At 38.7% G+C, this 12,196-nt stretch overlaps 1 protein-coding gene and 1 long non-coding RNA gene across 2 annotated transcripts; one reads left to right on the forward strand and one right to left on the reverse strand.

Annotated features, from left to right (window-relative positions):
• The first annotated feature begins 769 nt into the window (after positions 1-769).
• Positions 770-5,215, forward strand: LOC127872657 (ATP-binding cassette sub-family G member 5-like). Its single transcript, XM_052415986.1, has 7 exons — positions 770-815; positions 2,496-2,696; positions 3,082-3,233; positions 3,371-3,399; positions 3,643-3,823; positions 4,084-4,249; positions 5,049-5,215. Exons 1-7 carry the CDS (start codon positions 770-772, stop codon positions 5,213-5,215), a joined length of 942 nt encoding a protein of 313 aa, XP_052271946.1.
• A 2,754-nt stretch (positions 5,216-7,969) lies between these two features.
• LOC127871774 (uncharacterized) lies at positions 7,970-11,086 on the reverse strand. The gene is made up of 2 exons (XR_008045546.1): positions 10,480-11,086; positions 7,970-9,757 (listed from the first exon to the last, which is right to left on the reverse strand). It is a non-coding gene; the product is annotated as an uncharacterized LOC127871774 (long non-coding RNA).
• Between the last annotated feature and the right edge of the window lie 1,110 nt (positions 11,087-12,196).

Genomic DNA, 12,196 nt, shown 5'->3' on the forward strand with positions numbered 1-12,196 from the left:
GATCCTGCGATAACTTTAAAAGTTCTTCATATTTTTCATAAAACTTGAAACATGGAGAGACGGTAATATAGAGATTATGCACGTCATTTTATTTTGTTCCTACGTCAATAATTCCGGTTGCTATGGCAACAAATAGACTAGAAATATTACTGAAAATGGTGGATCATGCGATAACTTTAAAAGTTCTTCATATTTTTTCATGAAACTTGAAACATGGAAAGATGGCAATATAGAAATTATGCACGTTATTTCATTTTGTTCCTACGTCAAGAATTCTGATTGTTATTGGCAACAAATAGACTATAAATATTGCTGAAAATGGTGGAGTTTCACCGGTAGGAGACCATATTGCTGGACAATAGTCTTGTTCTGTTTTCTGTTGTTTGTAAAATCAAAAACAGGATGCTTATTCAGTGTATTTACACCTGTATTTTTCACACTTTGTACTTATGTGTTAATGTAATGGGATTTCATGTAACTTTGTCAACTACCGCTGACATAATGTGGCAGTAACCATGCTTACTGGTGAGCAGACAAGCAATAGAACAAGAATAACAAGCACCTGAAGAGCACAATATAATAATTTACTTATAGTTTTATGTTAATTACGTTAACGCTTAATGTTAAATTAGCAATGTTGTGATGATTATTTCCAAACTTTCTTAAATCTTGATTTAATTATGCTGTAGCTTAAGTCCAAACTAAATATAGTTTGTGAGAGCAAGGAAATAATGTTAACTTGCCTATGTAGTTACCTATTTGTGTTGGAATGACAACGCAGCAAGAATTAGTACAGGTCTTAAAAGGAATTAAGGGTACGTTTACGATTATCCTAAGTAAATGTGGTTTATATGTGGTATAATGCGCATTATTATACCTCACATTACTTTTCTATCTTAAATATCCATATACCAACCCCTTCCATGACGTTGGAAAGTAATTGTATCATAATCAATCTATGGTTTTTGATATGCCTCGCGAGTAGAGCTAAAATTAATAGCACGGGTTTTCGGAAAATTCCGTTCAAGCTAGACATTGTTTCGCGCTTATTAAAATGTATAATGAGCCCTTGATTTTCATATGACATCTGCACTTTCGACATTTTTTTATTGTGTACAGCATGTTTGTTTGGTATATTAAAATAAAAATCAAAGTCATGTTTCGGGATAGTTAATATTATCCCAATCGAAGAGTAGCGTAAACTTTGGCCGTGGAAGTGCAGTAATAGCCAATATTTCCTGAAAACCTCCACTGCCTAGTATATTTATGGATTTATTTTAAGAAAAATAAACTCTATATATGGGATGAAAGTTACATATTAATAAAGCATGACACCAAATAATATTCACATTTTCGCAGGGTTCTGTCAATAAACGACTCTTTCTCGGTCCGTTCACAGGTGGTTAGCGTGTGGCTATGATATTAATTAGTGAAAACATCATTTTGAATGATAAATAATCATATTATAACGAAAAATTAACTTTTCTGAAAAAAAAAATATTTCACTATCAAATATATATATAACAAGGTATGCAACTCAAAATCAGCCCAAAACGGGGTGCATCGCTTTGAACAGCCATATCTTCATAAATTTTGCAGCGATTTTCACGATCTCGGTCTTATTCAACGCAGAAATGAATTTCCTTTCTGGAAATGTATGTCTTGCAATATTTTAACAAATGCTGGGTCAACTTTTAAGAAATAACACGATACACAACACGCATGACCCAGTTGACAGTGATCATGCTGTCTTTAAGACTGAAATCTTCACGGAGTAAAGGGCAACTTCCCTACAAAGTTCATGTAGTTCGATACCATAATTCAATAAAACGTATGAAAAAACATTATTACCGTTCTTGTCGTTACATTCTGCATCAAGACTAACTGTCCAGCGCCGTTTGAAACCTTTGTTTACATACATTTCAACTAACTGACATTTTAAACATACGAGTGATTTCATTGGTCCAATGCGGAGGTGTGTCTTTACAACTGGAGATTTCATTCATAAAGAATACATGATCACTGTCAACTGGGTCATGCGTGTTGTGTATCGTGTTATTTCTTAAAAGTTGACCCAGCATTTGTAAAAATATTGCAAGACATATACATTTCCAGAAAGGAAATTCATTTCTGCGTTGAATAAGACCGAGATCGTGAAAATCGCTGCACAATTGATGAAGATATGGCTGTTCAAAGCGATGCACCCCGTTTTGGGGTGATTTTGAGTTGCATACCTTGTTATATATATATTTGATAGTGAAATTTTTTTTCTTCAGAAAAGTTAATTTTTCGTTATAATATGATTATTTATCATTCAAAATGATGTTTTCACTAATTAATATCATAGCCACACGCTAACCACCTGTGGGTCCGTTGCGTAGATTATTAAACCATTCGAGCTTAACATCAGAATCCAAATCGTTGTCAATCGGTAAACAACGACAATTTGACCATTATTCTTTCAATTACCTATTAATTATATTCCACCATATCAGGTTCAGGAAAGACGTCACTACTCGACGTTATCGCGTGCCGCTCAACGGGCAAGGTAACCGGAAGCATCCTTTACAACGCAACGAAGTGCACGCGCGCGATTGTCCAGAACCATGCCACCTGCGTCATGCAAGCAGATCGTCTGCTACCAAACCTCACCGTGCGCGAGACTCTCACGTTCACTGCGAGACTTAAACTACATTGTTCCAATGCGATTGACAAAACTATTGAAGCATAAACAAAACAACTCAATCGCGATGTTACGAATAGGTTTGCAAACCTGACTATTCACACCTTACGAGAAAATATCACTCGATCACCGCTGGTTAGAGATCTATACTGTAAAGACAAAGAATCTGTCAAGTTCTACAGTCGCATCATTTGTTACCAGTAAAATCGTATAAATATTTTTTTCTGTACAGAAATGAACTTCACTATTAAGGCCTTATTCTACACACCATTTCAATATGTATGTTAATTTGTGACAGTGATAAAATACATAATTTTTTAATCAAATCTTGATCTATATGCGTTCGAAAGGTACTCTGGTTATCTTACCATTACCATAGGTAATGTATGTGCCTTCAGACATGATATTTCTGGATGAGCCCACATCCGGAATTGACAGCTACACGGCGCGCTACCTGATTTCGAACCTACGAAATCTCGCGAGACGCGGGAAGATCGTCCTTCTGACCATCCACCAGCCCAGCTCCGACATCTTCACCCTGCTGGATAAGGTTGGTCCATACTCTGCTACTTTTCAGTGCTTTTGTTAATATTTTTTGGAATGTTCGTTTCGTATTCGTTAAATGACCTTAAAAAATAGCTTACTTCTGTTAATACATTGACGGGTTTTTTGTTGTTCCATTCTCAGGTAGGGATAATGTCCAAGGGGGAGATGGTGTAATTTGGGTGTGCCCGGGAGATTGTACCCTTCTTCACCGCCCTCGGCTTCCCCTGTGACAGATACACCAACCCACTAGACAGATACGGTAGGTGCACGGTAGTATTCGAGTGCTCTTTATTCCTTTTTTAAATAAATTGTGATCGCATTTAGAGCATATAAATAAATAATATATATGCATACGAAAACTGTCGTTAGAATACTTAATTCACCATAACTCGACTTCCAGTTGACGTAGCCAGTATAGAACGGCGAGATATTGAGAAGGAGCGCGGGAGTCTCGAGCGTGTGGCGAGTCTCGTGCAGGCCTTTAAAAGCTCACCGACCCACTTACAGACGATCAAAGACATACCCGCGGGCCTAAAGGAGGGACCCACGTGCATAGAAGGGGACGCCAGGGATCCTGGGTCCAGCTACTTCCGGGTAGTTGGGACCATTCTGCAGTGAGTATACGACTGATTCAAGCCTAGTTTAAGCTTAAACGGATAAACGACACGCTTATTGTATTGCATTTACTTTACTAGAGAAAATGTCAGGCATATTTTGAATACTGTTTTAAATGACATAAACATCAAATAACCAAAATGTCTACTATTAATTCCAAAAGGAATACTTATATAGCTCAACGCATTAAGCGGTACGTTCTTATCCGGATATTCCGAAATCTTTTCCGTGACTGAAAGGACTACGTTGCGCGCCTGCTGCTACTTCCGCTGTTTTTCTCCTCCATCCTGATTTTCCTGGGCAACCTAAAGCACAACCAGCATAGCATTCAGGACCGCGTGGGACTCTTGTACCAGTCATCTACTGTGCCGCCATTTATGGGCATCATTAACAGCGTGGCGCTATGTGAGTAGAATCTAAGAGATATTTGGTATCGTTTGGTGCCGTTGTTAGATTGCTGTAGTCGTTTTGGTCAAACATCGATGTTTTTAGACGGTGGCAGTCGTTTTTGTAATAAAATAATTTATCCATAGTCTGTGGTAGTCATTTCTGTCGAAAATCGAATTTACTTTTAGATTGTGGTAATCATTTCTGTCAAAAATCGAATTTATTTCTAGACTGCGGTAATCGCTTCTATCAAATATGGGATTATTTCAAGACATAATCAATTGTTTCCGTCAAATCGCGATTTTTTTTATAAGACTGTTGCAATCATTTCTGTCAAATATCGAATTTATTTTTAGACTTGCAGTCGTTTCTGTCAAATATCGTAGCTATTTTTAGATAGCGGCAATCGTTTTGGTCACATATCGAATATATTTTTGACAGCGGCAATCTTTTCAATCATACATCAAATTTGTATAGACTCTGCCATTCGTTTCTGTCAAATATCGAAATAGTAATAAGACTGTGACATTTTGTTGTCAAATATCGAATTTATTTTAGACAACGGCAGTCATTTCCTACAAATATCGAATTAATTGTCAGATTTTGGGAGTCAATATTATTAAATATCGATTTTTTATGTTTTTTCCTTCGCTGCTCCTTTTCCTGTTCGTATAATTACATGCGGTTCATTTGGATATTTGTGGTATTAAAAGAGATTCAACTGATCTACAAAGCAATTTAATGCTTAATAGCAACCGTTGTAACACCCAAACTCTCCACTCAACGTCAATGTCATAGTATTCGCGTTCCGTTTCAGCCCCGTGTTTCCGGGACCAGTACTACCGCGAGAAGCGAGACGGTCTCTATGGTACGGTGACATTCCTGCTGGCCTACTCCATACACGTGCTGCCATTCCATCTCATTTCCAGCGCGAAATCATTGGATCCTGGTTCTGGGAAAGCGGAGCTTAAAGCATATGCGTAAAGTTTTCCAGAATGAGGATCGCTATGAACAAGTATGTTACCTATCTGGTGTGAACATGTACAAGTAATTCTTTATTGACAAAACATGCGTTTAAAATTTGTGCACATGTTTTACGCATTGTTATACCGAAATATGAACCGATTACTTATCTCAAATAAGAAATCGTTGTTCAAAGCTGTTTTGACTGTTTAAACAACGTCTTTTTACAGCAATACTTGTTTATCTACAGGAGAAATTCTGTATGTTCAGAGTAATTTCATCACATTAAAAATAAATACAGACTTTAAGCCATTATTTGTATCTGACGGGAACCGCTTAGTATAAGAAATCAAACGCTCAGACAGCAATTATACTCGGTATTAATAACTACAAACTTAAAAAGCAATTATAATCGGTATTAATAAGTTTAAAACTCGCCTGTATGTGTCCATGAAATATGTCAGAAAGGTCACGGGCTAAATTTGTTGCCAGGGTAACGGGCATGCACCCGGGCGCTGACCACTTCGGCCTGTACTCCGTGCAGATATTCATCCTCCACTACTGGGGTGAGATGACCACCATAGTCATGATGGAACTCTTCATGAACCAGAATCTGGCGCAGAGCGTCACGGCCCTCTTTCAAGCCGCGCACGTGATCATCGCTTCCGGTTTTCTCAAGTGAGTATCTTCGTCACTTCTGGTTTTGTATTTAGTCCGGACTATTCTTGTGAAATAAAACTTTAGATACGTAACGGACAATGTTAATAAGTATGAAAGAAAATGCTGTGATTGTAAGTATAAAATTATTTAAATAACTGACCAACATCTTATTTTGCGGTTACATTATGTTTTTTAGTTACGTGATACGTTATTCGCGGTAAATATTCAGGTGAGAACCGGTTAAGGGATGAATGTGACCCTTAATGGACCCTTAATTGAATACCTCCGATCTAAAATACTGTCCACGCAGCCCTGTTATAATAACAGGGACCTTTATTCGATCGTGAAGCCGCTACGCTGGCTCAGCTGGGCCCTCATCCACAGGTACTCGGCCGAGATCTAAGCAAACGAGTTGAGCGGCCTCAAGTTCGAGTGTCCCGGGTCCGAACAATGGTGAGCAGGGGAGGGGGTATTGAAATTTTGAATATATCGCTACCTTCGGATTATAAAGACCTATGAATATTGATATGAGCCGCGCTCTTGGAAAACGGGGCGTAATGAATGCGCGAGCAGTGTTGTCCCAGATTGGCCTTGCAGTCCGCACAGGCTAATCAGGAACGACACTCCGCGAAAATGGTATTTTTCGTTTAAAGGAAGTCTCCCTTTAGCGAAAATCCAGTTTTGGTAGAATGTGTCGTCCCTGATAAGCCTGTGCGGACTATAAGGCTAATCTGTGACGACATTTCACACACGCGTAAAAAGCCCCAAGAGCTCATATAGTTTGGATGGTGTTCAACATACCGATGGAAAGGATTTGGTCCGGGTTCTTCGGTCTTCTCCCACAACAATATACCACAACAAATATGTTTTAGTAAAATTTACTAGATTGAAAAAAAAACCCAGCTTTAATTAGAATACGTCCCAATTTTCTTGAGTCTAGTTAGTAGATAGTTAATTTAGTAAGCTATGCCACAGGTAGTGCAGCATCAGGTGCGGAAGGGTCTAAGAATACGGTAGTATGCTAGGAAATAGAACCGTTTTTATGATGAATTATGCTCTTGTATTCCGTCTGCAGAATACAGAAAACGAGTGTAACCTGTTCTCCGTTTTAGGTACCCTTGCCTGCATGGAGTATGGTGACGACTACATCGACAAATATATATCCGGATAGTCCGGATCACATGGCGAGAAACTTTGAAATTCTGGACGCGTATGCCATAGGAACGTTGATCCTCGCGATAGTCTGCTTTGAGGTCAAGGGCAACAAGAACCTGCACTGATGACGCATGCTTTTAGCAGACACATGTGATATAAGAAACGGGTCACGTGATTTTCGCGAAAAGAATGACGTATTATGTGAGGGAGACTGGTGTCACATGATTAAGCAACACTTGTGTCACGACACTGAATCCGCGTGAAATCAGCGAGGCTGGTGTCACGAGATGTTAGCGAGTTGTTTTTTCTGCGATAATTTCCCTTTAAACATTTGTCTGCATATTTAAACGGAGATGTATGGAATAGGAGTTGTTCAGAACCAAACATGCGCATTCAATGCAAATACGTGTATATAAACAACCTTTATCTGAATCGCTATTGCACATTTCAATGCAAACATGTATGCATATGATACTAGTAAATCGCAAGCAATGTATACATGCCATTCTACTTAAAATACTTAGCCAATATCAGTTTAATCATTAGGTGCGCGTGTACTTGTTTTCATATTCGATTGCTTTTACTGAAAATATATTTGTCACTTCATATTTCTTATAGTTTACGTTGCTTGTTAGTAAAGTTTAATCTATTAGGCTTGACATGTGTCTATATTGCATTTAAATTGTATTTTTCAAAGTGTCAAGTTGAAACGAGTCATACATTGATAGTTGTACGAGATGTGAGATATATCATATATATTTTTAATAGACCATATATTTTCGCAAATCCATTCGGTTTGTTGTACCCGTTATTATACATGGTATTGTTATTGGACATTGTTCTTACATTTTGTTGATTTTAGAAATGAATGTTTCTTGTTGCTGCGGTCTCTGTTGTTATACGCGTGTGTTTACGGATACGTAGTCACGGTACGTCTAGCTAGTAACACAAAGCCAAATGTTCTTGTCAGAATTGGTTTTATTGACCAAGAAACGTGGCAACGCAACACCAGGTCTTTAACGTTGAAATACTAATACTAAATAGTTCTGCGTTTTCGACACGCGAATTTACTCCTAAGCTATGTTTACATGCAGGCTTCGTACACACACAATTTCGGCACACAAAAAAAATCATCCAAATTATTCGAGAGTAAACCCTTTTCATTTGTTCGCTTGTAAAATTGCGCGTTTCGTGTCCTGGGAATGCGATATTCTGACGATATATTAATAAAGAGGTGATTGCTTTAGAAACTGTATATTAACTGGTTCTTATAATAAGATTTCCATCATATTTGCTATACTCTCAGCAAGTCTAACATGAGGGCCAAGATTGCCCTAGTTCGCTCACCTGAGAGGAGTCGGTTCATTTAATCTTTACCAAATGTCAAACTTGACCTAGATATTGTCCTGACAAACATCCTAATCAAGTTTCATCATTATTGAACCAAAACTCTGGCATATGGAGTGTTTTTGTTTTTGTAAGATTTGACCTGGTGACCTATATTTTGAGTTGACCCCCCCCCCCTTACTAAACATCAAACTTTGCTTACAAAAATAAATATTATGACCAAGATTCATAAAATCTAAAACAAAATTGTGACCTCTAGAGTGTTAACAAGGATTTTGTATAATATAATGAAACTTTGGACAATCTAAGGGCAATAATTATGGCATTAATTATGTGATATATATAAAACCAATCTTTGTACCAAGTTTCATGATGATTGGGCAAAAAATGTGATTTCAAGAGTGTTCACAAGCTTTTTTTACTAAATAACAAGGGCTGTTTGTAAAACATGCATGACCCCCATATGGACTCTCCGTTGTAGTGACAGCCATTGTGTGAATATGTTTTTTGTCACTGTGACCTTGACCTTTGACATAGTGACCTGAAAATCAATAGGGGTCGTCTGCGAGTCATGATAATTGTACCTATGAAGTTTCATGATCCTAGCCATAAGCGTTCTTGAGTTATCATCCGGAAACCATTTTACTATTTCGGGTCACCGTGACCTTGACCTTTGACATAGTGACCTGAAAATCAATAGGGGTCATCTGCGAGTCATGATCAATGTACCTATGAAGTTTCATGATCCTAGCCATAAGCGTTCTTGAGTTATCTACCGGAAACCATTTTACTACTTCAGGTCACCGTGACCTTGACCTTTGACTTAGTGACCTGAAAATCAATGTGGTCATCTGCCAGTCATGATCAATCTTCCAATCAAGTTTCATGATCCTAGGCATAAGCGTTCTTCAGTAATCATCCGGAAACCATTTTACTAGTTCGGGTCACCGTGACCTTTGACCTAGTGACCTGAAAATCAATAGGGGTCATCAGCGAGTCATGATCAATGTACCTATGAAGTTTCATGATCCTAGGCATAAGCGTTCTTGAGTTATCATCCGGAAACCATTTTACTATTTCGGGTCACCATTACCTTGACCTATGACCTAGTGACCTCAAAATCAATAGGGGTCATCTGCGAGTCATGATCAATGTTCCTATGAAGTTTCATGATCGTAGCCATAAGCGTTGAGTTATCATCCAGAAACCATTTTACTATTTCGGGTCACCGTGACTTTGACCTTTGATATAGTGACCTGAAAATCAATAGGGATCAACTGCGAGTCATGATCAATCTACCTATCAAGTTTCATGATCCTAGGCATAAGCATTCTTGAGTGATCATCCGGAAACCATTTTACTATTTCGGGTCACTGTGACCTTGACCTTTGACAAAGTGACCTGAAAATCAATAGGGGTCATCTGCGAGTCATGATCAATGTACCTATCAAGTTTCATGATCCTAGGCATAAGCTTTCTTGAATTATCATCCAGGAACCGTTTTACTATTTCAGGTCACCGTGACCTTGACCTTTGACTGAGTGACCTGAAAATCAATAGGGGTCATCTGCCAGTCATGATCAATCTTCCAATCAAGTTTCATGATCCTAGGCATAAGCGTTCTTCAGTAATCATCCAGAAACCATTTTACTAGTTCGGGTCACCGTGACCTTGACCTTTGACCTAGTGACCTGATAATCAATAGGGGTCATCCGCGAGTCATGATCAATTTTCCTATGAAGTTTCATGATCCTAGGCATAAGCGTTCTTGAGTTATCATCCGGAAACCATTTTACTATTTCGGGTCACCATTACCTTGACCTATGACCTAGTAACCTCAAAATCAATAGGGGTCATCTGCGAGTCATGATCAATGTTCCTATGAAGTTTTATGATCGTAGCCATAAGCGTTGAGTTATCATCCAAAAACCATTTTACTATTTCGGGTCACCGTGACTTTGACCTTTGATATAGTGACCTGAAAATCAATAGGGATCAACTGCGAGTCATGATCAATCTACCTATCAAGTTTCATGATCCTAGGCATAAGCATTCTTGAGTGATCATCCGGAAACCATTTTACTATTTCGGGTCACTGTGACCTTGACCTTTGACATAGTGACCTGAAAATCAATAGGGGTCATCTGCGAGTCATGATCAATGTACCTATCAAGTTTCATGATCCTAGGCATAAGCGTTCTTGAATTATCATCCGGGAACCATTTTACTATTTCGGGTCACCGTGACCTTGACCTTTGACCTAGTGACCTGAAAATCAATAGGGGTCATCTGCCAGTCATTATCAATCTACCTATATAGTTTCATGATCCTAGCCATAAGCGTTCTTTAGTTATCATCCGGAAACCATTTTACTGTTTCGGGTCACCGTGACCTTGACCTTTGACCTAGTGACCTGAAAATCAATAGGGGTCATCTGCGAGTCATGATCAATCTATCTATCAAGTTTCATGATCCTAGGCATAAGCGTTCTTGAGTTATCATCCGGAAACCATTTTACTATTTCGGGTCACTGTGACCTTGACCTTTGACTTAGTGACCTCAAAATCAATAGGGGTCATCTGTGAGTCATGATCAATGTACCTTTGAAGTTTCATGATCCTAGGCCTAAGCGCTCTTGAGTTATCATCCGAAAACCATCTGGTGGACTGACATACATACGGACGGACGGACATGAGCAAAACAATATACCCCCCCCCCCCCCCCCCCCCCCCCCCCGGAAGCCATGTTTTTCAACTGACCGGAACCATTTTCGAACTCAACTCTCATATCATGGAACAAATGTTCTGACCAAATTTCATGAAAATTGGGCCAAAAATGTGACTTCTAGAGTGTTCACATGTTTTCAATATACATATAGAGTAAAATGCCCCCCCACTGGCGACCATGTTTTTTCACTGATCTTGACCATTATCGAACTCGTCCGAGATATCAATAAAACCAATGTTTTGACCAACTTTCATGATGATTGGGCAAAATTTTTGACTTCTTGAGTGTTTACAAGGTTTCTCTATAGCCAAATAAGGAAAACTGCCCCCCCCCCCCCCGGCAGCCATGTTATTCAACTGACCGGAACCATTTTCGAACTCAACTCTCGTATCAAGGAAACAAATTTCTAACTAAATTTCATGAAAATTGGGCCAAAAATATGACTTCTAGAGTGTTCACATGTTTTCACTATATACATATAGAGAAAAATGCCCCGCCCACTGGCGGCCATGTTTTTTCACCGATCTGGAACATTTTCGAACTCGTCCGAGAAATCAATAAAACCAATGTTTTGAACATGTTCATGATGATTGGGCAAAAATTGTGACTTCTAGAGTGTCTACAAGGTTTCTCTATAGCCAAATAAGGAAAACTGCCCCCCCCCCCCCTGGCAGCCATGTTATTCAACTGACCGTAACCATATTCAAACTAAACTCTTTTATCAAGGAAACAAATGTTCTGACCTAATTTCATGAAAATTGGGCCAAAAATGTGACTTCTAGAGTGTTCACATGTTTTCAATATATACATATAGAGAAAAATGCCCCGCCCACTGGCGGCCATGTTTTTTCACCGATCTGGACCATTTTCGAACTCGTCCGAGATATCAATAAAACCAATGTTTTGACCAATTTTCATGATGATTGGGCAAAAATTGTGACTTCTAGAGTGTTTACAAGGTTTCTCTTTAGCAAAATAAGGAAAACTGCCCCACCCACTGGCGGCCATGTTTTTCAACGGACCGGAACCACTTTTGAACTCGACCAACATATCATTAAGGCAAACATTGTGACAAAGTTACATGAAGATTGGGCATGAAATGTGACTTCTACA

The sequence above is a fragment of the Dreissena polymorpha genome, chromosome 3, assembly GCF_020536995.1.
Source record: "Dreissena polymorpha isolate Duluth1 chromosome 3, UMN_Dpol_1.0, whole genome shotgun sequence".
Taxonomy (NCBI): domain Eukaryota; kingdom Metazoa; phylum Mollusca; class Bivalvia; order Myida; family Dreissenidae; genus Dreissena; species Dreissena polymorpha.

Excerpts from the sequence above, each read along its gene's own strand:
- LOC127872657 (XM_052415986.1), top strand. The coding sequence starts at position 770 with ATGACAACGCAGCAAGAATTAGTACAGGTCTTAAAAGGAATTAAGG. Across the intron at positions 816-2,495 it reads GGTCTTAAAAGGAATTAAGG|GTTCAGGAAAGACGTCACTA; the intron begins GTACGTTTACGA and ends CCACCATATCAG. Across the intron at positions 3,824-4,083 it reads CTGGGTCCAGCTACTTCCGG|GACTACGTTGCGCGCCTGCT; the intron begins GTAGTTGGGACC and ends CGTGACTGAAAG.